Below are 25,519 nucleotides of genomic sequence, written 5' to 3' on the forward strand. Positions count from 1 at the left end.
TTCCCTAGCCTGAGGTTATAAAGATATACAACTGTATTTTTTTCTATTAGCTTTAAAACCTTATTTTTCCTATTTAGATCTTTAATCCATCCGAAGTGTGTGTAGAATATGAGGTGCAGTGATCTAAATTTTTGTCCTTCAAGTGAAAAGCCTGTCCTCAATACTTTGTGCAGTTCAGAATATCAAAGATGTGTATTTTTGACCAGTAGACACTCCGTGGTATAAATATGGTATTTATATACAAGCAGAGTACTTTGAATCTTCCTGACATAGCACTCATTTTTCACTGTGAGTTGACTATCTAGATGTCCTGCTTCGAAAAGTTTGCCTTTGGGGGGCATAAGTTTATATTTGCATACTTAATATTTTGGCTTTGGACATTTTAGAAAGTATAGTTTAAGCAAAATGAAAATAAAAGCCATTTATACTTGTCCCGTTCTAGAGCATTAACTATTGTTTAGGTTTTGGAGGTAAAATCTTCCCAGCTTTTTACATCAGTGTAATGATAATAGTTAGCATTTATTGAGTACTTTCTATGTGCCAGTTTCAGTTGCTTTACATGTATTAATTAATTTAATCGTCACAATAACTCCAAGGGGGTAGGTGTTATTGCCCTTATTTTACAGATAAGGAAAATGAAGCGCCAAATAGCTGATTGGTAGGGTTTTTCCTTTTTTAATTTTTAGTTTTAATGGAAATATTATTCATGTGGTTTTATAAACTGCTTTTTTCATGTTACTAATTATCCTCTGCATACCTAATAATCCTATTTTGTTCATGATATACTTAGTCATATCACAAGTTCTGGACATTTGAGTTGTTTGCATACTTAAGTTATTGTAAGGTTTGTATGAATATTCCTTTACCAAAATTTCTACCCACTTCCCTGTCCTGCTTTTCCTTCAAACAATTTGGTGGTTAGGAATTGGTATCTTGTTTGCATTTCTTTGATTACCCATTGATATTGAATATTTTTTTGTGCTGTCTTTTTCTCTTTCATATATTGCTTTTTCCTTCACCAGCTATCTATTGGTGTTCATCTTTTCTCTATTGATTTGTAACTTCTTTAGTACTAAGCATAGAAAGCCTTTTTCATAAATAAAATATAATGTGATGTACTTAGGAAACTGTTTCCCCACCCCAAGATTGTATAAGTAGCCACTACTTCTTATACTTTGACTCTCTTATATTTAATTCTATAATTCATTTGGAATTAGGTGGGGAGGAAAAGTATGATGTGAGGGAGGAAACTTATCTAACCCTTTTCTTCCAAAATTACTTATTTGACACAATACCAGTTATTGAACAATCCATACTTTCCCCCATTGATTTGAAATGTATATAATCAATGTGTATAACCTTTGTTATATACTACTTTCTTACAAGTAATCACTTAAGAATTTCTCAGTTTTCTTGCTTCATTGATCTATTTGTTTAGACTCCAGAACAGAACTTATTAACTGTTCTGTGGTATGCATTTAATTAGCAGTCTTTATTTCTGTCCTTCACCTGTAAATATAATAAATTTCCTTTTTTTCTTTTAAATCAATGACTTATGGCTACAATATCACCATTCACAGCTTCGTGTCGTCAGAGTAATGACGCAAGATATACATTTCTGACCAAAGTATTCTTTGCAATCTATTCTGTTTGGTTGCAGATGCAGAGCAGAGCCTTTAAAAGTTCACCTGGCCTTCTGTACCAATATGTAAATAGTGAGCATGCAAATGTATTAAAATGATGTCACTCTAGCAACTCGTCTGCATTTAGAAAGAATGTGACGAGGCTTATGTTTAATAGATAATGTTCTATATATACCTTTTTACAATATATCTAGCCAAATTACTTGATTGAAAACAAGTGACCAGTATGAAAAGTTTCTGTGAATAATTAACAATAAGAAGTAACTGTATGGCGTTTACGATAAAGTGAGGCTTGTTTCATTTATGTTGGGTTTTGTTTTTTCCCCTCCTCTAGGTAGCCTTTCCAGTAAATATATGACTCAGGGAAAAGCCTCAGCGAAGAGGACCCAGCAGGAATCATGAGGGAAGGAAAATGCCGCACTCTAAATGGCCACTCAGGCGTTCCTATTCACTTTGAAAATTAGGTTCATTTCACAGGACACAGCAGCATAGATCAGGCTTCAACTTAACATTTAAGGGAAATGTCCGATTTTTTTTTTTAACTTAATGAAATTGTTAATGAGGAAAAAAAATTTTTATATAGTCTTACCTACTACAAATCCCTGTAGATTTAAGGATTTTAATAGAAAGCCATGATGTATGTATTGAAGACAGGTTTAAAAAAAAATGTAATTATGGGCCAGTATTCAGGAATACAATTTCATGCTTTTTAATTCTTTCAAAGCACACTAAAATTGGTGTGCTGATGAACTCCAAGTAAATTAATCCTTTTTTTCCCTTATAAATCCTTTTTGTTTGTTTGTTTTGAAGAGGGGAAATTATATTTATTGTTGTTGACTGAATCCTTGTGTGAAAGCGTGTCAAATATTTGTGAACTGCCACTACTGTATTTACGATTTACAAACCTTACTTTATTGATATTTGTAGAAGAAGTGATAACGTGAACATGAGTACCTATTTATGTGAGCCTTCCGTGGATGAGCAGTGCCACTGAGGGGCTTTTAGTTTTCTTCCCTCTCTAATTTTAAGTAAGTTGACATATAACTACTATGGTCATAAAAATGAAGTAAGGAAAACAAGAGTCCTGTTTGCTGCTAAAAACATTTTCAAAGGAAAAATGACAAAAGTAATTTTTACTTTTTATGATATTCAGAAATTAGGGTGGAGGACTTTTAAAATCCCTGATTATTAAAGAGGCTATCTCTGCCAATCATGAGTTTGATTGGTCTGACTGGAGCCCTCCTGGAACTGTTTCTCTAATTCACAAGCCCTTCAGAAGTAGTACATGGTCTAAACTATGCCTCGGTTTATTTATCATTTTGAAATAAAATCACATTTTCAACCTGTAACTTTATCCATATTACTTTCCACTGAGAGTCCTACATTTCCTGAGGAAACTAGGTCAAGGATTAAGGGCAGTACAGATCTGCTCCTCTTTATCCCGTGTTCCCTTTACATGTGCTCATTCGATCTGGTGTTTATTGACACCCGACGCCTGCCAAGTCCTGAGAGTGTGCCAGTAAGAGGCACAGATTTATGGGGGGTGAATGCATAGGAAGGGCTGCAGGGGGTGCTTGCTGGGCAAACGTTCCCAGATAGAAGAGGGCTCAGAAAGTAGCACACCTTGTGTGCCCTTCTTTTAAACAAATTACTTGGAGGCGTTTTCCAGCTAAAAAAGAACCATATCAAAATTAACTTTAGAGGGGAGTTCCCTTTGGCTTAGTGGTTAGGATTCGGGGCTTTCACTGCTGTAGCCCAGGTTCAGTCCCTGGCCAGGGAACTGAGATACTGCAAGCCACGCGGGGCAGCGAAAAAAAGAAAAAAAAAATGAACTTTAGAGTAGGGAAGTTGTGGTAGAAAGAATTAGGCATTATTCCTTACTCAGTTTTGAATGAACAGAAACTCATGAATTAACAAGTAAATTAAGCACCCTGGGCTAAAACTGCTCTACCTGACTTTCCTCCGCTGCTCCTCTTTTCTTCTCTTGCCTTCGTACATGACAGTCGACTGGACACGTAATTCTTGTCACTTTCTTTGGAAAGACTGTTGATGGCATTCTGTTGTCTTCTGGCATAGTAACGAGATTGGGGCCAACCTGATTTTTGTTCCCTTATAGGTTTTATTTTTCTGCTTGGATGCTTCTGTGTTTATTTCTCCCTGTAACTTTTGTATCAGTGACATTTGTCTGAAACAAAAGTGAATCCAATGTCTCTCCCCACCTAAGGTTTTTTTTTTTTTAATTTGAGAGAATATCTATATTCATAATTTTAGTTCTCAAAAATACTTTTGTCTATTCTCAAATGCCTCTCCCTATCATCTCTTTTCTTTCCGGTTAGGAAAGCTTGTCAAGTTTAACCTCCACGTGACTGGCTTGATTTTTAGTGTCATCCTCCTGTTTGCTCTTTCTAACATGAGGTTTGTTATTGCACTTGTAACTTTCTTGAACTTACCTAACCCACCACCTTCCTTTTCCTCTCATTCTTTTAGTTTGTTCTTATTATCTTCCTTTTCATAGAAACCATATTTTCATATATCCTTTGAAGAATGTTGAAAGTTTCCTACATTTTATTCTGATTTCTAAAGTAGATTCTGCCTAATGTATTTGATAGCTTTTTGATTTTCAGTTCGTCACACTGAATCAGTGGGACAGTGACTAGTATTTGCCAGCAGACCTGGATAATGTATTGCCCTTGGTTCTCTTCACTCCCTTTACTTGGATGCTGGTCACAGCCCCTTCTCAGCACCCCAGCTGGGGGACAGGAACATCTGCTCCATGCTGAGTCCAGTTTCCAGGGTGTGGCTATCTTGCAGATGCAGCTGGTCTGTCTCTTACAAGCTGCAAAAATGCCCCACCACCAGGGTTCTCCCTTCCTCTTTCTCTCAAGAACAAAAATATGAAATCCATTTTTTATACCCCCAATCTACACTTTTTAATCTCTTGCTCAGTGTGTACAGTAGCAGGAATGTGCACACTTAGAGATGTTATTAAATGTTCTCAGATAACTTCAGTTTATTCAAATACATATATATATTACCCTAGTGGAAAAAATCCTGGGTAGATAAGTCAGTAGGGTTCAGTATTACGGCAAAAAAAAATGTTGAAAAGCAAACAGAATTTAACAAACCTCCCTAAAATTGCAAAGATGTGCTCGGTACTTCTTTTTCTTTGAAAGCAGGCTTGTTTGGACAGCAGCAGTCAAGAATTTAGCACACTTTCCACTGAGTGGAATTCTAGGCTTAATTAGATTCTGGCTCTGCCATTATTCCAGCTGAGAGTTTGGCAAATCCCTCTGACCTTTTAGCAGTTCATTTTCCTTGCCTGTAAAATGGAAACCATACCTGCCCTTGCACAGTAGTGAGGATCAAGTGCGGTCTTACTAAGAAAACACTTTTTTAAATGTCTAGAACCCTGAAATTAAATCCTGAAGTGCAGTGCTGAACATTTCCCTATTGTAAGTTTTTAACCTATTAGTGGAAATCTAGAAGTGGTTACAGCTTGGGACCACTTCAACAGTCTCCACACCCGCCTAACTTCAATACCACACAACAGCTGCTGCTCTGAGATAAAGGAGCACACATTTTTTATATAGTCATGAAGACACTTTCTTCTAACATGCCAGTTTCTTTCAGGGATCTGCACCATTTTCAAGTAACATTAGGTATGCCTGATCCACTGACAAGCAGATTATGTGGCTGAGCACATACATGCAAAACAGCCAACAAGTTAAAAACTGAGTAGTGTGTATTAAATAGAGGAAAGAAAGCTATTAGTCATACACAGGATCCTCAATCAGAAAATTCAGGACTGGATTTTTTAAATAGTGTCTAAGGCACTATACTAAAGGGCTTGAGTTTAAGCATCATTTATAAAATAGCCATGCCAACGCTCCTCTGTGTGGCTCAAAGTAGTGAGGCTCCAATGAGATAATGTGCTCAAGGGTTCTTCTGAAACCTGAACAGTGCTACGCAACTGTATAACATTTTTCAATAATTGATAAAAATACATGGCATCTTTTTTTTACATTTTTATTAATAAACTTTATTTTTTAGAGCAGGTTTAGGTTCACAGCAAAATTGAGCAGAAAGTAGAGAGTTCCCTTATGGCCCCTGCAGCACACCAACCTCCACCACTGTCCACATCCTGTACCGGAGTGGGACATTTGTTACAATCCATGAACCTACATGGGCACATCATTGTCACCTGGAGTCCACTGTTTACATTAAGATTCATTCTTGGTGTAGCACATTCTGTGGCTTTGGACAAATGTATAATGACATTGTATCATATGAAGTATTTTCAAAATTCATGGCATCTTTGAATATCTATTACCAATTAGCACCGTTTATGGAGTGCTGCTGTGTGCTGTGCAGTCTTCCAAGAGCTTTTCATTTAATCTTCATATCTTTAGGAGACAAGGCATGAGAAAGAACGTGATCACCCACCTAGTCACAGATCACCACCTAGTCAAATCACCCACCTAGTTAAAGATGAAACCAAGAGACGATTCCACACTACCTCGCCTAATCCCACAGTTTCTTCTGTGCACAGCGGGGCTTGGAAAACAACTATTCTCTTACTGTCAATGCGATCGCGTCTAAGTAGCAGAGACAAGATTACTTAACTAATTCTGAACTATCCAATCCTGTAGGCTCTAGAGGATGAAAGATAAACTGGGTTCTAATAAACACTTCACACTCCGCGCGTGGCGGGGAGCGAGAGGAAGCCCTCGCCCAGCCCAGCCCAGCATTTTAAAATAAAAATAAAAAACACTTCACTGATTAGTTCTTTCCACATCAAAACACTGAGCAAGAATCCATCCTCCCCAGCAAGACTCCACACAACCTCCTCCTTCCTTTCTCCCTTTAGCATTTAGAAATGCCGCCTTTCTTTTTTTTTTTTTTTTTGGTACGCGGGCCTCTCACTGTTGTGGCCTCTCCCGTTGCGGAGCACAGGGTCCGGACGCGCAGGCTCAGCGACCATGGCTCACGGGCCCAGCCGCTCCACGGCATGTGGGATCTTCCCAGACCGGGGCACGAACCCGTGTTCCCTGCATCGGCAGGCGGACTCTCAACCACTGCGCCACCAGGGAAGCCCGATATGCCGCCTTTCTTGATGTTCTCCTCCCATCTGCTGCCCCTACTGCACTTTTCTCCTACCAGGATCTCCAATTCTTCCTTGGACCTTCCGTTTACCAGGCTTCCTGTGTACGCCTTGGGTATAGTGCTGGCTGCACAATGCCTGGGGCTCAGGAATGTTTGCCGAATTAAAGGACAGAAGTCCCTGAGCAGCCACAAGATCTGACAAGCAACAGGTATTCCATCAAGCTATCGACTGGTACTTGCTATAAAAGTATTCCCCGAGCTGCCCAGTCACATCTTACAGTAAAGCTGGATTCCAACCTAAAGCAAACATTGTGTTAGTACCATATTTCAACATCCCAACATCCTAAGCAGCTTGGGGAAAGGCAGGGGAGAGAAGGAGGATGTTTATTGAGAATCTGCGGTAATTCTACGCTCTTAAGAACTGCCAAGCTGGACCAAAAAGGAAGACGGAAACGTATGTAGCTGTCCGGGCCTCGAATCCATTCTGCCCTTGTGAACCGCACCTACGGCCGCACCTTGTGAACCGCACCTACGGCCGGTAGACTCCTCTGAGTTCTTAAGCGGCGGGGCAGCACCTTGCCCAGAAGTCAGGGCGTGGAACGGCGCGCCTCCAGAGTCCACAAGTCCGAGTTCATTCCATGTGCCCCACTCCGGCTTGAGTCAGCGCGCGTGGATCTGCCGCAGAGCTACGACCTTGCGCTCGACCCCTGTGTCCCGCGTCACATGACCACGGCCCGGGCGCCAAGCCACGCTCTCCGCCTGTCACTCATACGGCCCGCCCCACGCCCGTCACTCATACGGCCCGCCCAATGGCGACGGCGTGGGCGGGCCCACGAGGGGCGGGGCCTAGGGCGCCGTGCGCCGGAGCTTGTGGCGTCAATGCGTCCGCCGTGTCCATGGAGAGAGGCTGAGGTGGCCGAGTTCCGGCCCGAGGTATCGGGGCGCCGGGAGGGCGAGGATGTCGGCTTCGTTAGTCCGGGCCACTGTCCGGGCTGTGAGCAAGAGGAAGTTGCAGCCCACCCGGGCCGCCCTCACCCTGGTGAGTGGCTGGGGCGCGCGACCGGGCCCGTTATATTGGTTCACCTTCGCCCCCGCGAGGGGGGGCACGGTGGCAGGGCACAGCACGGCCGGGCGGCAGCACCCCTGACCCGCTCCGCAGCCGCCGCATCGTCCCCACCCCCAACTCGCCTCTGCTGTGGAGATAAACAAGCACGGGCGGGGCTGCTCCTCGGGAGCCGGGCGCCCGGGAACTACGTTTCCCAGCAGGCGGCGCGCCGCCGCGTGCGGAGGGGGGGAGGGGCGGCGCGAGCACGGCCCCTTGGGGGTCAGGCGCGGCTTTTCCGGAGCTTGGGGTTGCGGAGGGTCTTGCTGCGGCAGCAGTGCTTGAGGTCGCGGGTTACTTAGAGGTCGAAGTGCCAGGTGCCGGGCGCAGCTGGGTGAATGAACCAGGGTTCCTACCCTTGTGGCGCTTGGGGAGAGCCGAGCCTAGCCTCGCCCGGCCGCAGGACCACAGTGTGATGCGGGAGCGCCGGTGAGAGTGCGGAGACAACAAAGCCCACCCGCTTGCAGAGATCAAGGCTGCAGTGCACAAAGGGTTACTTCCTGGTGTCTGGGGTTGAAGAGGCTTTGAAACGCACTCTGTGCCTCCAGGGGCCCTAGGCCGTGGTGGCTCTAACAAAGGACAAAGAAGGATAAATTACCACCCTGAGTGAGTTTACAGCGTTCTCTGGGTGAAAGGTCAAACACACTCAAAGGAAACTTGCTGCAGATACTTACAGAACTTACTGTGCATGCTGGATCCCCGACGTACTGCACAGTTTTGTTTTGTGTTTTAAATTCACATAAAATTAACCACTTGTAAGCGTTCGATTCGGTGGCATTTAGTACATTCACAGTATTGTAAAACTGTCACTTCTATGTAGCTCCAAAACACCTGGCCCCAAAAGAAAACCCCCTGTCCATTAAGCAGTTACTATTTGCAGTTTTGAAAGATTAATTTCATAGGAAATCTTATGATCAGTTCAGCATTCTTCTCACACACACCCCACTCTTGGTAAAGAAGCCTTTGTGCAAACATTCAATTCCTGAAGACTGGGGAAAACAGATTAAATTGAATCATGGATTCCGTTCAATTTAATGCCATGAGAAGGCCTGTTGCCGGAAAATTCGTTTCAGCAAAACAGGAGAAAGTCATGATCAGGTGGAAGAATATATTTTTATAATGAGTCACTGTTTTAGGTGCATAAGGAGGTTATTCTGTTTTTATGTGATACTGTATTCTACATTCCTTTTTTCTGTACCATCAAGCCCATTTTCCTGTCTGAAAGATACACTGTCAAATCTTAGAATTCTCCAAGATTTGAAATCATAAGAACTAGAAAGCACTACTCATACTTTGCGTCTCCTTTCAATCTCAGTAAAAATTATTCAGAAATCAAAAGAATTCTACCACTGGTACTGATAGAGCCAGGAAGAGTCAGAAAGTGTGGAGACACTTTTTTGCCTTTTCTTTCTCCACCATTTGGCATGGGTCATACCCTTTCTCTCCATTCCTACTTAGTCATCAGACATTTAAGACCTACGTTTCCCACCCTCTTGGGACACAGTCATGGGCCAGGCCTTTGGCACCTCTAGAAATTACTAGGAACAATAACCCAGCCCACTTTCTCAGACCTGCTCTCAATCCGTGCTTGCTCCTTTATGCTTCATTACCTGTCCCGGCTTACCAGGCCAATTCTGCTACCAGCACTGCTTTGTCATGTCAGTTCTCAGTTCACAAGGGCTCTGTGTTGCCTTTGATCAACATTTCCAATTAGCATGCAGGAGTCCATTGTCTGAATTTATCCTCCTTAACTGTCTAGCGGACTTTAGTCCCTTTCCCTGTGATCTTAGCTGGTGCCAACGCACATCCCTGTTTCTTTCCACCAAAGGTCTGTGGTAGCAGGCTTGCAGTTATTTTAATCCTGGCATGTGTTCCTAGTCTTAACACACTGGCATGCATGTATGGATATCTGTGCTTAATTTTCAAGTGTTTTTGCAAACGTTTAACACCATATTCATTTAAGTGCAAAAGCAGTGAAATCATCAAAGGACTAATGAGTGAAGACAGATGAGAGCAAATGAAATGAGATAGTTCAATGAAATGGGTAAGAAGAGATGATGAATGTTAGCTAAGTATATAAATTTTGACATCAGGAATTCAACATGTTGCAACCTTTGAGAAGTGCTGTACCTGTGCAGTCTAGTCAGTGAGAGGTTAGGAAAAGGTATTGATGAAATAAAAGCATGATTCCATGTTTTCAGAGCCAAATTACCTGTGTTAACTGTTGTTAATCCAGGAGAGGATTGATGGTTTGCTGGAGAGAAAGACTTTAAAGACTGGTCACAGGCACTTTTATGCAACCAGGGGTGGGTCCTTGATAGAATAAGGTTTCAACCCACCACATCAAAGTCAGTACCCTTCATCCAAGGAGGATGACATCCCCCTTCCCTACTTCCCTGCAGGCCCAGGAATTGCGAATGAATTGTATGTATAGGAGCCAGAGTAAAATATGACTGAAGAACTTGAAGATTTAACACTACACTGCAGGCAGAGGCCTTTATTTCCATTGTTGTACAAAGCAGAATCATTGCAGCCCTAATTAGGGTTAGGGATATACCCACAACTGTCCTAAAGCTCAACCAAAGATGTGAAGATTAATGGTACATAGCCAGCATCATTCTTGATGCACAAGAGAGAAGTTAATTCATTACATACAGTGGGTACCTTAGGGCTTAATTTCTAGCAGCTCCTGGTTGAGAAGGGTCTGGAAACAATATGATGTTAAATACATGGGGGCTCAAGGAGGTGTTTATTCATTGAAGGAGTAGCCCCAGAAGTCCTTTGGAACAGTGACCAAGCTGTAAGATTGGTATATGGAGGCAATTTAAGGGGCATTACACAGGAAACAATTGGAAGTAGCCTGAATGAAAGGCCAAGTTAAATAAGTAAGAGTAAATCCTGTTGGCAAGATATGTAGTCATTGCAAGTAATGATTTTTTTTTAAAGGTTTGGGAGTCATAACTCTTAATTCTTTGACTTACTAGCCCTGTGCAAATTATTTAATCTTTAATACCTAAATCACAGAACTGAAAGAATAAAAAGATGATGCATATAAACCATTAAGCACCTAGAAAGTACTCAAGAAACAGTGAATATATATGTACGTTACTATGTATCAAATGAGTAGCATGTTAAACTTTCAGCAGTAGGCTACAAAATTGTGAATATGTACTATGATTACCTGCATGTACAGGAATAGGCAAAGACAAAAGGGAAACAGCATCATAATGCCATAGCTGTTAAAGAATGACTCAAACAAAATATACTGAAATTTATTCATTGGCTGCCCTTTATCTACCATCTTTTAAACCTTAAAATACCAGATTTACAATGAAACGAAACTAGGTTGTAGTTGTTGGCTCATGTTTAGTATACATAATCGTGGAGTTAACTTCGGGTTTTAATCTTGTTTCCTTAAACAGCAAAAAATGAAAATTGCCTGGGGGAATGACTAAGGAAATGCAGTATTGAGGATGGAAAGTTTCTGCTACAAGGAATAGAAACGCTATGGCATTGGATAAAGTAAAAGTATGTTGCTATGAAGTAGTCAAAAGATTCGTTTATCTGCAGTGCCTTCTCCCATAATTTCAGCCACAAAAACAGACTAGAAGTCGTTTTTTTTTTTTAAGGCCAAAATATCTCACTCAAAGATACTCTTTCACTTGAAAGAATGTCTTGTTCTGTGATATACATATGAGAGAAATAATATTTCATTGAGTTTCTTGAATTTTATTTCACTGGCCAAATCTCAGGTGAATTAGACTCATTGATTATACATAACTTTCTTGGGTAGGTATGGGTAACTTAGTTGTTTGGGGGAGTATGTTGAAACTGGAGGGCCGCTAGGCTTGCAGCATGTTGTTTTGCTGAAGTTTTTATACTATTTCCCAGAATGATCTTAAGTCCCAAACGTTCCCCTGTTTAGTCATTCTGACTTGTTCTGAAATTCAGATCCATTGCTTGGAAAGTTCTAATAACCATATCTTTACCCTGAAGTGGACTCTCAGCAGGGTTATACATCATCAGTAACACTCCTCCCAGTGGGGTATATTGGATTATTGCCTGACACTAGGAAATTAAGACATGTTTTGGTTCCTGTAAAGACATGTTTTGGTTCCCAGGCACGCAGGTAATTTTTCTCTTAAGCCCCTTTCTGTATGAAATGTTGAACATCAACCACTTTGTAGTAAGTGGACCACTCTCCATGAATTGCTTTTGTTTGCTGTTTAAGTGTTTTCTACTAAGAGTTGAGAAAAGAAGGAAATATATTGCTTTTGTAAAAACCAAATTAGATAATTTAGAAAGTCACATGAGACTCAGGAGTTCCCTGGTGGTCCAGTGGATAGGATTTGGCGCTTTCACTGCCATGGCCCAGGTTCAATCCCTGGTCAGGATGAAAAGAAACACGTGGGGCAGCATGGTATGTGTGCCCTGAGCTTACACCTCCCATCTGCTGGCAATAAACCAAGGCTCCGCATCAGGTTGGACTTCCAGTGAGTATTTTCCCACGACTGTGCCTTTTTTTTTTTAATTTACTGGAAATCTTTTGATTGTAATTTGACAGTAATTAGATTAATTTCTTCAGGACTCACATGGGAAATATCACCATGAAAATTAGGAAAGCTAGTTTCTACTGGCAATCATTTAGAAGTGTAACTAAGCATTTTTTAAAAATTTTTTCCATTAATATCTCTCTATTTGAGGTTAATATACTGTGATCTTAAAAAATAAATAAAAATAATTCTCTGCAGAATTTCCTCCTTCCCCCCACCCCCCCATCCTATTCCCTGTCGTTGATCTGCTTGGTTCCTGTTCTGAAAGAACCACTGGTAGTGATTTATTCAACTTTTTTTTTTTAAGTGACACACAATAAGAAATACATACACACCGTATGTTAATAACTGAATCAAAGTTTCACTGTTTATCAAGTGCAGTGCACTGTTCTGTGATTTTTGTTTTTGTTTTTTGGCTGTGTTGGGTCTTCGTTGCTACGCACGGACTTTCTTTGGTTGCGGCGAGCGGGGACTACTCTTCGTTGCGGTGCGCGGGCTTCTCATTGTGGTGGCTTCTCGTTGCGGGGCACAGGCTCTAGGTGTGCGGGCTTCATTAGTTGTGGCACCCGGGCTTCAGTAGTTGTGGTACCTGGGCTTAGTTGCTCCGTGGCATGTGAGATCTTCCCAGACCAGGGATCGAACCCATGTCCCCTGTGTTAGCAGGTGGATTCTTAACCACTGCGCCATCAGGGAAGTCCCTGTTTTTGTTTTTGTTTTTTTAATGATAGTCTCAACCTTCTACATTGGTTTCATGACTTTTCTAAATTTGTCCAGACTCTGCTTCAGCATCTGCATCTGGCCAAGCCCCAACCAGACAGGGTGAAAGAGCACACTCGGGCCATCCATCAGGTCTGTACCCCCAGCACAGGCTTGAGTTCTGGCTACGATTACTACCTAGTTGTAGATCATAATGTCCACTCTGAGATTTCACAAACCAGGAAAATGCCTGTATAGAAAACTGGAGGACCGGCTCAGCATTGCCAGCTAGAGGAGCTAGTAAAACGAAACGTAGGAAGGACATGATCTCTTCATGATAATATATTCTCATTGTTATAATAATAGCTGGCTTATGTTGAGCTCTCTGTTCCTGGCGCTATTCTAAATGCTTTTCATGAATTCGTTCATTTAATCCTCACAAGAATCCTGAGGAGGAGGGACTTTTACCCCTGTTTAAGCCAAGTAATGGGCTGGGACACAGCTAGGAAGTGGGCCAGGAATGCCCTGGGACAGGCTTTCTCCCTAACAGCCTCCTCAGGAAATTGGGGTTTGTAATGCTGATCTACGCATGAAGTACATTGAGACGTTTTCTTATTTTTGAGGACAACTGGGCTTGGTTAAACAGCATTTCTCCTGAAAACTCTTCCATGTTCTTGTTTCTATTATTGACTAGCTTAGTTCTGAGCATCATCTAGATGCTCAGATGCTGATGGAATAATCTCTGTGGATAGGGACTTCCCTGGAGGCCCAGTGGTCAAGACTTCGTGCTTCCAATGCAAGGGGCGCAGGTTCGATCCCTGGTTGGGGAACTAAGATCCCACATGCCGCGCAGCCGAAATCAATCAATTAATCAATCTCTGTGAACATTTGGTGGGACTGGCACGAGAGGCACACTGCGTTATTTGATGCTGGTAACATTTTTTCCTCTAGGTGTACATTTTGATGGATCTGAAATAGATTTGGGGTAAACAGAATGAGCAATAGAGTTAATAATGATCAATAGGAAAAATGCCTGAAGGTTGGCTTTCCCAATGTGGTACTTGATATCATTCATTGACTGTCGAGTGCCTTCTGTGTGTCAGGCAATGTGCTTGTTGCTGGGCATAAAGTAGGAATTTGAAATAGATGCTGACTAGAAAAATTATATTTGTGATGTGAGTAGATAGTACCACAGAGATTATGACAGGGAGCTGACCTTGACTGAGGGGGTGGGGGCAGGGGATGAAGAGGATGTTGCTAGTGGATATTTTTAAAAATGCTATTAATTGAGTAGAGTTCATATGCTTGTGTATGAAATCCACAAGGTACTCTGGTGAGAATGGAACATAAATTCACCACATGAATTTGCTAAAGATAGACTTGAGTTGTCTTAAATACTAGGAAATATAAGGCTGAAGAAGGCAAAGTTTGTAACTAACAACTTAATAACCTTCCCTTTTTTCAGACACCTTCAGCAGTAAACAAGATAAAACAGCTTCTTAAAGATAAGCCTGAACACGTAAGTAAAACCAATCAGACAAATATTTAGTAAAAAATTGAAGTTGTATTTTCACAATGAATTTATCTTGTGATAAACAGTGTGCTTTCATTAATTAGGGGTTTTTATTTAAAAAGTAAAAAATGCTCATGATTTTTAAATGCAAGTAACACAACAGGGTATTATGAAAAATATGAAAAGGAAGTCACTCTCTCGCCCCACATTCTTTATTCATTCTCCCTTCCAGGAGGCTGCCTCTTCGTGTCCTTGCACAGATCATCTGTGCATTTTATTACCTAGACCAAGGTTTCTCAGCCTCAGCACTGTTGATGTTTTGGACTGGATAGTCCTTGTTGGGAGTGGATTGCAGGATGTTTAGCAGAATCTCTGGCCTGTGCCGGAGTTGTGACAACCAAAACTAATTCCCTGAGGGGAACCGCTGGCCTAGACTTTGCTTGTTACATTTGCGTGTGTGTCTCTTTTCCTACTTAGGTGAGAACATACCACACACACTGTGGTTGCACTTTGCTTTGCCCCTAATAGTATAGCTTGAAGATCTTTCCATATCCTTACATAAAGATCCTTACTCTCTTTATGGCTGCATATACTAATGTATTCCGTTGAACAAGTTTATCTAGCCACGCTCTCATATTAAAGGTCTTTTGGGTTGTTCTCATTCAGTGCTTCCACAAACATTATTCAACAAATATTTAGCATCTGTAGTGTGCCAGGCCCGTTGTTCTGGACCTGTAGGCATAGCTTATTTCATCTACATAAGCTGTATTCTTAGATGTAGAATTGCTGGGCAAGGGGTGTGCGAACCATCTTAATCTTAGCACATTGTTCACTGCCTAAGGGATACTGTAAATGACTTCCAAGACTATTAATATTCAATAATTAGACTACAGAGTAGTTTCTAAGTTCCATTGTACAACCTGTATTACAGTGTAACAGGAGTTCGATCATCTTCCCCCTAAGAATTATTAAATCTAAGTATATCAGTGTTCCAACTCAATTCCAACTAAATTTGGGTAGACTAATGACTAGAGTATAAATTGACCAGTTGACACAATTTCACTTTTGTAGAGTTGAGGGATGTTTGTTCGTTTTGACATGAAAAGCGTTGAGCAAACACTTCTTCAGGTGTCATTTGTGGCATAAGCAATCCCTTTTCCAAACTCCAGGTACCTAAAGCTGTATTTTCACATACTCTTTAATAAAATGTCTCTCTATTCCTAATAGTTGGACTTCCTGCTTGTTTGAGTCTTCCTATTTGCAAAGATAAAAACTAAGTTAAACAAGTATTTATGACGTGTGCTCCAGAATTTCAGCCAGGCACTTTATTATTTATCATGTTGAATATGTGAAATTCCCTCACACATTCTCTAAGCTGTCACTGTGAAGGTGAGACAGCTATAGTTCCGTCTCCTTGTTTGAAGACAGAAGAGAATACTCTGAATGCTTCAACTCATCAAAACCACCAAACATCTTAACATCTAACGCATGCTCTTCATCAGGTGTCTTCCCACTTTATGTTTGCTTTCCTGGAGCAAGCACATGTTACTGCTGTTCAGGGAATCAGAATCTGCTTGCTAAAATGATACTTCTTAGGATAATGCTGTATACGCACATGAAAGAGCAGATAGGACTCAAGAATAGATAGAAATTGGGTAGATATTGTTAGAAAACTACATTGAGGTAGACATTGGTATTTTAAAAGTGCTGTTTGGTCACTTTTTAAACTTCTTAACGTCTGTGTTGACTGCAGTCTTTTGCTTTCTGGTACTTGAGAATGTTTACAGAATTAAGGCCCCATGTCACATAGAGGCAATGTGATTGCCAGGTGATGACCTATGAACCTTGGTGAACCTAACCATAGGGAAATATCCTGGGAACATCTCACATGGTGAGGTGGAGCAAAAACATTTTTGAGCAAGTCCAGTTTTCTTATGTAGTCATCTCTGCCATCAGATATTTTTTTCCTTTTTTTTTTAAAAAAAAAAGGTGATTATTCATTTTTGGAATTAAAACTCTTCCCTTAAAAATGTTATTCCCAGAAAAAATGGTTAATAGTAATGGTTAAGTAATAAACATGCTTTAGGTGTAGTGGAATATTATGTAGGCATTAGTTGCAAATGATAATTACAAAAGCTAATTGCATGGGAAAATGATGTCTTAAGTGGGAAAAAAAGCAGAGAATAAATTTTTTATTTCTGCTCTAATAAAAACTATATTTAGGGAATTCCCTGGCAGTCCAGTGGTTAGGACTCTGAGCTTTCATGGGCAAGGGCATGGGTTCAATCCCTGGTTAGGGAACTAAGATCCCACAAGCCGCGTGGCACGGCCAAAAAAAAAAAAAAAAAAACCATGTTTAGATTATATATGAGACAAAGACTGAAAGAAAATAGGAAAAAACACACAAGCTCATTTTTAGGGTACTGGTGACTGTAGTTTTAGGGTGCAGTGTTCCCTCTGTATTTCTTTCTTCGTATATAATTGGTTTTTATTCTTTTTGGATCCCTGCCAATGTTGTAATGATATTTGTACAGTAGTTAAATTTTTTAAATGCTAGTTTCCCATTCTGCTTATACTTCCTAAAGGGACTATTTATAGCCAGAAATCTAATATTTATCTTTTAGCTTTTGAAGAAAATATTATCAAATAGGGCTTTTATTACTGTAACTGTTTAATCTGTACTACATTAAAACTAAGTTTATTTTTACAATGCCTTTTCAGGTTGGTGTGAAAGTTGGTGTCCGAACCAGGGGTTGTAATGGCCTTTCCTACACTCTGGAATATACAAAGACAAAAGGAGACTCTGATGAAGAAGTTGTTCAAGATGGTGAGTTTTATGCAAACTTTTTCTGGACACTTTGTTCTCCCTAAAATGTTTGGCCTTGTGTAGCATGGAGAGTAATGATGATAATAGTAAGAATGGTGTATTTAGTGCTCACTGTAAGGGAGGCATGGTTCGACGGGCTCTCATATATTAACTAATTTATACACAGCAACTAAATGAGAATGGTACTGTATTGTCCCCATTTTGCAGATGAAGAAACTGAGGCACTGAGAGATTAAATATGTTTGCCTAAGGTCACACAGCCAGTAAGTGGCCTTATGAACATTTGAACCCAATCAAGTTCACTCCAGAGGCTGTGCTCTTAGTAACTAAGTGATAGATTATTGGATAAACTTGTTTATTTGTTTCAGTTATGAAAGGTTATCATTGTGTGCAGAAAGATTTTAAGATGATAAAACTTCAGAATGAACCAGCCACTTTGGTGTGAAGCATCTATGTCAAATAAGTAATGTCATTTCCTCCTTTAGAAGAGTCTATTTCCAATTTTTATTAAAAATTTCAGTGCTGGGCTTCCCTGGTGGCACAGTGGTTGAGAGTCCGCCTGCCGATGCAGGGGACGCGGGTTCGTGCCCCGGTCCGGGAAGATCCCACATGCCGCGGAGCGACTGGGCCCGTGAGCCATGACCACTGAGCCTGTGCGTCCGGAGCCTGTGCTCCACAACGGCAGAGGCCACAACAGTGACAGGCCCGCGTACAGCAAAAAAAAAAAAAAAAATTGCAGTGCTTTAATTATATTTTGCCCCTCCCCCCCAGTCCCTGCCCCTACCCAATAATCTGATAAAATCTATTTAAAACAAAATAAATACTGCTACAACCTCAGGGGAGTTTCAGCGTGCATGGGTTCTGCAGCACTGGCTTTGTGTGCGCCATTAGCCAGTTTTCATGGGTTCTTGATGTGTATTCTTTTTATTGCACTTAAGTTACTGATCAATAAAGACATTTGTTAATATATTATTTTTAAAATCAATATGTAAAAGTATCTTAAACCTGAAAGTTTTCATCTTAAAGAAGAGATCTAATAAAGATAGTTCATATTTAAGTAATGATGCAGTTTTTTATAAGGAAGAAAGCTTTCTTAATCCATTAGTATTTACGAAGGTTCCCACCTCTACCAACTAGTTAGGTAGAGATAACTAGGGAGTTATGTTATTGTCAGTTTTCTGGTCCATAAGCAGAAAAACAGAACTGCTTGTACTGATTCATGATTTAGTCTTATTAAACTAGCCCATTATATCATAGTCCTTTGTGTTTCTCTAGGCTTGGCAGTGTGTTGTGTATACAAATGTCATTTCAGGATTTTCATTAATCTCATTGACTCCATCTTTACAGAACTCTTACTGAGAATATACACATTTTCTTCATGTAGCAAATTGAAGTATAGCGAAGAAAGGCAAATTCTAGTTTTACACAGAATTGTCATGGAATTTGCTGTACACAACTGTCAAGCCTAATACAATTGTTTTTGACATAGATTATTGTGTAGGAAAGGGGACAGAAAACTGAGCACTGCATCCCTTAAAGGAAATAATGAGACAGATTCAAAAGCCTCTTGTTTGACGTTTGTTAGTGGTTACTATTTAAAGTTCAGTTGTGCTTTGAATCAGCAGGTTCCATGGGATGGCAGGCTTTATATGACTCATGTTTTCTTCTCCCCCAGGAGTCAGAGTGTTCATCGAGAAGAAAGCACAGCTAACACTTTTAGGAACAGAAATGGACTATGTTGAAGACAAATTATCCAGTGAGTTTGTGTTCAATAACCCAAACATCAAAGGAACATGTGGCTGTGGAGAAAGCTTTAATATTTGACTCCTCAGGACTGCTCAGGCTGTAGGCCCCAGGAGAGCTATGGAAGCTCTATGGCTTATTGCAGAAGTCATAGGACTGTCGCATGCTTAAGGTTTGTAACATATGGCTGCCTTACAAGGAAAATAAAGTGATGCATTTGAAAATGAAGCCAGTGTGTTAGATTCCAGAAGAATTGATACTTGTGTCCTTTATAGGGGACAGAAAATGAGAATCTGTTGCTCTCTTTGTGTCGTTTTTCTGATCTGTAAAGAAAAAAAGTTTTACCCTGCAATTAAATTCTCCTTCCTGCATCCTTTCTGTTAGAGCTAGTTTCATGGAAGTTGCCTTCCTGGGGGGGATTTCAGAAAACATATTCTTAATAGGTGTAGATTGGTAGATCTTTTGAAAGGATTGAACGTACTTCTCCCAACAAGATGGATTTTAAAATTCAGAGGCAGGAAGTCTTGACTCCTGGTGTGGTGTGGTGGTGCATTGTTTTTCTACCCAAACTGGGCACAGCGTTTCTACATTTTTATCTAAAACTTCATTGTCTGATACCTCATTTGCTTACCCTGCAGCATCCCCAGCCATTAAAGTATTGGACAGAGATTTCCTTAACTGTAGTGCAGAATAGTTCTGAGTGATGGGATCAAAAGGTAAATACTTCACCCACCTGTTTTTAAGTCCAGTTCTTTTGCCCACCCTAAGCGTCTGCTCGGATATGGGATCTCAAGCGGACTTAGATCCTTTTAATCAGAAGTTTTCTTAAAAGCCATCTAGCCCATCCCCTCAGTTCTATACCCTGGGAAGCTGAAGGGCTTTTGTCCCCCCTCACACTGCAGGCTGGGTAGGGGCACAGCCGGGACCACCCACATCTCCCCATCTTGTAGGTGACACGCCAGCCCTGCGCTCCGAGGCAGTCAGTGAAGGTAAACGGGTGGTCTGGCTTCTTCATCTGGTGAACATTTGGATGAGATTTCTCTGTAATTTGGAGAGTATATTTAGTTTTATTTTATTTGGGGTGAGAAGAATCTTATTTTAAATCCCATTTATGTGAATTACCATCTTGTTTCACCAGGACTGTGGAACAGTCGTTTATACTAGCAGGGAAGAAGACATTGTAGCCACCCAGAACTGTTCTTTTGGAAGGTAGTAGTAATTGTGAAGCAGAACATGGGGATCTTTTCTTATAATTCCCAATACGGTGTGTACACTCTGGGTCCTAAGTCCAATTGCTAAAATTTTTAAGCCTAGTATTTTAAATTTATTTATTTTATTTACATTTATTTTTGGCTGCATTGGGTCTTCATTGCTGCACGCGGGCTTTCTCTAGTTGCGGCGAGCAGGGGCTACTCTTCCTTGCGGTGCGAGGGCTTGTAAGCCTAATATTTTAACCTGACTTTTTTTTTTTTTTTTTTTTTTTTTTGCGGTATGCGGGCCTCTCATTACTGTGGCCTCTCCCGTTGCGGAGCACAGGCTCCGGACGTGCAGGCTCAGCGGCCATGGCTCACGGGCACAGCCGCTCCGCGGCATGTGGGATCTTCCCGGACCGGGACACGAACCAGTGTCCCCTGCATTGGCAGGGGGACTCTCAACCACTGTGCCACCAGGGACGCCCTTTAACCTGACATTTTATCACCAACTTTTCTTTAACAGTGTTCCTTTTGTCATTTAGTTATTGATTTTCCTGGGTTTGACGTATTAAGTGTTCTGTGAGGTGACATATTTGCTTTTTTTGAAAGCCAATTCTTATGAATTGCAGTAGCTGAGTTCCTTTATGTTTGTCATATTTACTAAAATACCAGGCACAAAATGCACCAAAACCTAGAGCAGTAGCTTTATGTAAATGCTCATGAATTTGTATTAATATAACTGTCAACCCACTTATAATTTGTGCAATACTGTATATATGTAGATTGAGTTGCCAATAAAAAGAAAATGTAGCCTCTTTGTGATCATAAAATTGCCTTTTCTTTTAAGAGAGCAGGGTTTGTGAATAGCAGCCATTGTTGCTACTAATAAGTAATGTTCTATTTTCCTAACCAGTCTCCCTGCTGCCAGGATTTTCCCCACCTGATTCTGTTGCATCCACTCTTTTAGTTGTTGGGGTCCCCTTGCAGCCCACTGACAGACCATTTCAGATTGCTCTGGGCTCCAGAGTCCTCATTCCCTTTCTCCTTCTGTATCGCCTTTCTCCCTTTTTCACTATAAGGGTCATTCACCTCATCCAAGCTGCTTCTACAGTGTCCCACGCAAATTTCATCCTTACTTTCTCACATGTTGTTATTCACGGTAGGGAATGCTTTTTCCAACTCTGTTGTCTGAGCTTTATGTTCATCTCCCTGCGGTAGTTACCTTCAGGCATATTTGTGAGCACCTGCTCTCCACCATCCCTTAGGCTTCACAGATAACCAGAGACCGTCTCTGAAAGATCTTAGCGTTGACAAATGAGACAGACACCAATGAAAAGAATAGGGTAAGTGTTGCTAATAGCATTTATTCCATACTTGCTACATGCCAGGAACTGTTCTAATTAACAGTCTTCACTACAACCCAGTGAAGTAGGTCTGATGACTGTCGTTTTCGTAGATGAGAAACTGAAGTATGGCATGGACAAAATAGTTGACCTAAGGCAAAGTGATAAGTGGCCAAGTCAGGATGACACCCCACACCATCTGGCTCCAGCCCTGTGCCCCTCGCAGTTAGGCTGCACTGCACGTCACGATAAGAGCCGAGATTGCAGGTGCCCTTCTAAAAAGGTATCTAAGAGGGCTTCGCTGGTGGCGCAGTGGTTGAGAGTCCGCCTGCCGATGCAGGGAACACGGGTTCGTGCCCCGGTCCGGAAAGATCCCACATGCCGCGGAGCGGCTGGGCCCGTGAGCCATGGCCGCTGAGCCTGCGCGTCCGGAGCCTGTGCTCCGCAACGGGAGAGGCCACAACAGTGAGAGGTCCGCGTACCGCAAAAAAACAAAAAAAAACAGCGTGCTTGATTTTGGCATACATCCAGTCAATCCTTATTATTTGAAGATTCCCTACTTGTGAGTCTGCCTGCTTGTTAAAATTGATTTGTAACTTCTAAATTATGTGTTGATCCGTTGGTGAAAATGTGGTGATCAAAGGCTCCCAGGAACCCAACCCTGTATTTCCTCTAGGAGCAATGGTTCAGTATTCTAGAATTCAGTGTTGGTGGTTACTTTGTAGAACATAACTACTGGGAATAATAAGAATCAGCTGAACAGTACATCCACTGAAATGAATTTTATATGATGTATGCATATACACAAATGCATGGAAAACTATGAAAGATTATGCACAGGCATACAAACAGTTATACAAACAGGTAATGAATAGAATTATGGTATCTTAAATTTTCTTATTTTTGCCAACCTGCATTTTCTAGTTTTTTTCATAATAACTATGTATTACGTGAATTGTAATTATTAAAGTGGATTTGGTGCATCTTCAAACAGAAAATGAATTCATCATATTCAGGTATTTGATCATTTTCATTGTATAATAAAGATGAAAGAATACGGGAATAAGAAGGGCTTTTTTGGTTTTGGCATTTTTTCTTTTTTAAAGTCAGAATAGTAATTTCAAAGGTAATAGGCTGTTTCCAACCTTTAATCCACTTCGTTGTTGCTTCCCTTTACTTTCACCCCGGATCTTCATTGTACAAGCATACCTGGAGGTTTATCATTAACCACTTAAAGTTGATTAAAACTGAACCTATGATTAAAAACCAAACCCACATTCTTAACAGATGAGTGGATAAACAAACTGGTACTTCCAGATAATAAAGCCATGAAAAGACCTGGAAGACACATAAATGCATATTACTAAGTTTTAAGCCTACCTGAAAAGGCTACATCCTGTATGATTCCAACTTGATGACGTTCTGGAAGACAAAACTATAGAGACAGTAAAAAGATCCATGATGGCCAGGGGCTTGGGAGGAGGAAAGGATGAATAAACAGAGCACGGAGGATTTTTAGGGCAGTGAAACTACTCTGAATGATACTATAATGGTGGATATGTGTCGTTACATGTTTGTCAAAACTCAAGGAATATAGAACAACAGGGATGAACTCTAATGAAACTATGGACTTTAGCTGATAATACCATATCAACATTGTCACATCAATTACAACAAAGGTACCACATTAACACAAGATGTTAATGATAGGGAACTGGGAGTGGGGAGGGTTATAGGAACTCTCTGTAGTTTACACTCAATTTTCCTATAAATCTAAAACTCCTACAAAAACAAACAAAAAAAAAAACCAGTCTATTAAGACCAGAACAAAACAACTCATTCAGTTTCTTTTGGAAATTGTAAAGAAATGTGTTGCCTTGTACAGGACAAAAAGCCTTGGCTACTAAGTTTGACAGTTGAGGGCTTCCCTGTTGGCGCAGTGGTTGAGAATCCGCCTGCCAGTGCAGGGGACACGGGTTCGATCCCTGGTCCAGGAAGATCCCACATGCCACGGAGCAACTAAGCCTGTGCCACAACTACTGAGCCTGCGGTCTAGAGCCGATGGGCCACAACTACTAAAGCCTTCGTGCCACAACTACTGAAGCCCATGCACGCCTAGAGCCCGTGCTCCACCACAAGAGAAGCCACCACAGTGAGACGCCCACACACAGCAACGAAGAGTAGCCCCTGCTTGCCACAACTAAAGAAAGCCCGAGCCAAGCAACGAAGACCCAATGCAGCCAAAAATAAATAAATTTATTTATTTAAAAAAAGTTGCCAGTTAAGGACAGCAATATAAACTTCACCATATTGTTTCTCTATCTCTGTGGCCAATTCCTTTTCTAGATTGAATACTGGCAGTGACAACTTTGTTTATTCCACATTTATGAGATTTTAAAAAATATTTTGTGTTTTTTTAAATTTTTTGCGGTACGTGGGCCTCTCACTGTTGTGCTCTCTCCCGTTGCGGAGCACAGGCTCCGGACGCGCAGGTTCAGCGGCCATGGCTCACGGGCCTAGCCGCTCCTCAGCATGTGGGATCTTCCCTGATCGGGGCACGAACCCGTATCCCCTGCATCGGCAGGCGGACTCTCAACCACTGCGCCACCAGGGAAGCCCTATTTTGTGTTTTTATTTTGTTCTTAAAATCAATGTGATTTTCTTTGCCTCAAGTAGCACTACCATGTCATTTTTTTCTAAACTAAGATCTCATTGTGCTTTTTTTTTGAATTTTATTTTATTTTATTTTTTATACAGCAGGTTTTTATTAGTTATCTGTTTTATACATACTAGTGTATAATGTCAATCCCAATCTCCCGGTTCATCCCACCCCCACCCTCCCCCCCCAATTTCCACCCTTGGTGTCCATACGTTTGTTCTCTACATCTGTGTCTCTATTTCTGCCTTGCAAAACGGTTCACCTGTACCATTTTTCTAGATTCCACATATATGCATTAATATATGATACTTGTTTTACTCTTTCTGACTTACTTCTCTCTGTATGACAGTCTCTAGGTCCATCCACATCTTTACAAATGACCCAATTTTGTTCCTTTTTATGGCTGAGTAATATTCCATTGTATATATGTACCACATCTTCTCCATCCATTTGTCTGTCGATGGGCATTAAGGTTGCTTCCATGACCTGCTACTGTAAATAATGCTGCAATGAACATTGGGGTGCATGTGTCTTTTTTTGGTTTTTTTAACATCTTTATTGGAGTATAATTGCTTTATGTTGTGGCGTTAGTCTCTGCTGTATAACAAAGTGAATCAGTTATATGTATAAACATATCCCCATATCCCCCCCTTCTTGCATCTCCCTCCCACCCTCCCTATCCCACCCGTCTATGTGGTCAAAAAGCACCAAGCTGGGCTCCCTGTGCTTTGCAGTTGCTTCCCACTAGCTAGCTATTTTACATTTGGTAGTGTATGTATGTCAATGCCACTCTCTCACTTCATCCCAGCTTACCCTTCCCCCTCCCCATGTCCTCAAGTCCATTCCCTACATCTGCATCTTTATTCCTGTCCTGTCCCTAGTTTCTTCAGAACCACTTTTTCTTTTTTTAGATTCCATATATATGTTAGCATACAGTATTTGTTTTGCTCTTTCTGACTTACTTCACTCTATGACAGACTCTGTGTGCATCCACCTCACTACAAATAACTCAATTTCGTTTCTTTTTATGGCTGAGTAATATTCCATTGTATATATGTGCCACATATTCTTCATTCATCTGTTGATGAACACTTAGGTTGCTTCCATGTCCTGGCTATTGTAAATAGTGCTGCAGTAAACATTG

General features: G+C 41.0%; 2 protein-coding genes across 9 annotated transcripts in view; both read left to right on the forward strand.

Moving 5' to 3' along the window:
- Positions 1-4,063, forward strand: part of TUT7 (terminal uridylyl transferase 7) — a gene marked incomplete at its 3' end in the record, with an annotated part of 68,586 nt that extends 64,523 nt beyond the window's left edge. For 7 of the 8 annotated variants that reach the window (XM_079926079.1, XM_079926077.1, XM_079926076.1 and 4 more), the window contains one exon: positions 1,978-4,063. In XM_079926079.1, coding sequence (XP_079782205.1) covers positions 1,978-2,045 — 68 coding nt within the window. The remainder of the gene's footprint in view (positions 1-1,977) is intronic. The other variant, XM_079926071.1, reaches the window with a different exon arrangement.
- Positions 4,064-7,590: 3,527 nt separating this feature from the next.
- Positions 7,591-22,103, forward strand: ISCA1 (iron-sulfur cluster assembly 1). The gene is made up of 4 exons (XM_079927329.1): positions 7,591-7,785; positions 14,563-14,616; positions 17,332-17,437; positions 19,113-22,103. The coding sequence occupies exons 1-4, from the start codon at positions 7,705-7,707 to the stop codon at positions 19,259-19,261; spliced, it is 390 nt and encodes a 129-aa protein (XP_079783455.1). The 5' UTR covers positions 7,591-7,704; the 3' UTR covers positions 19,262-22,103.
- The last annotated feature ends 3,416 nt before the right edge of the window (positions 22,104-25,519 follow it).

This window comes from Stenella coeruleoalba, assembly GCF_951394435.1.
Source record: "Stenella coeruleoalba genome assembly, chromosome: 7".
In the NCBI taxonomy this organism is placed as follows: Eukaryota; Metazoa; Chordata; class Mammalia; order Artiodactyla; family Delphinidae; genus Stenella; species Stenella coeruleoalba.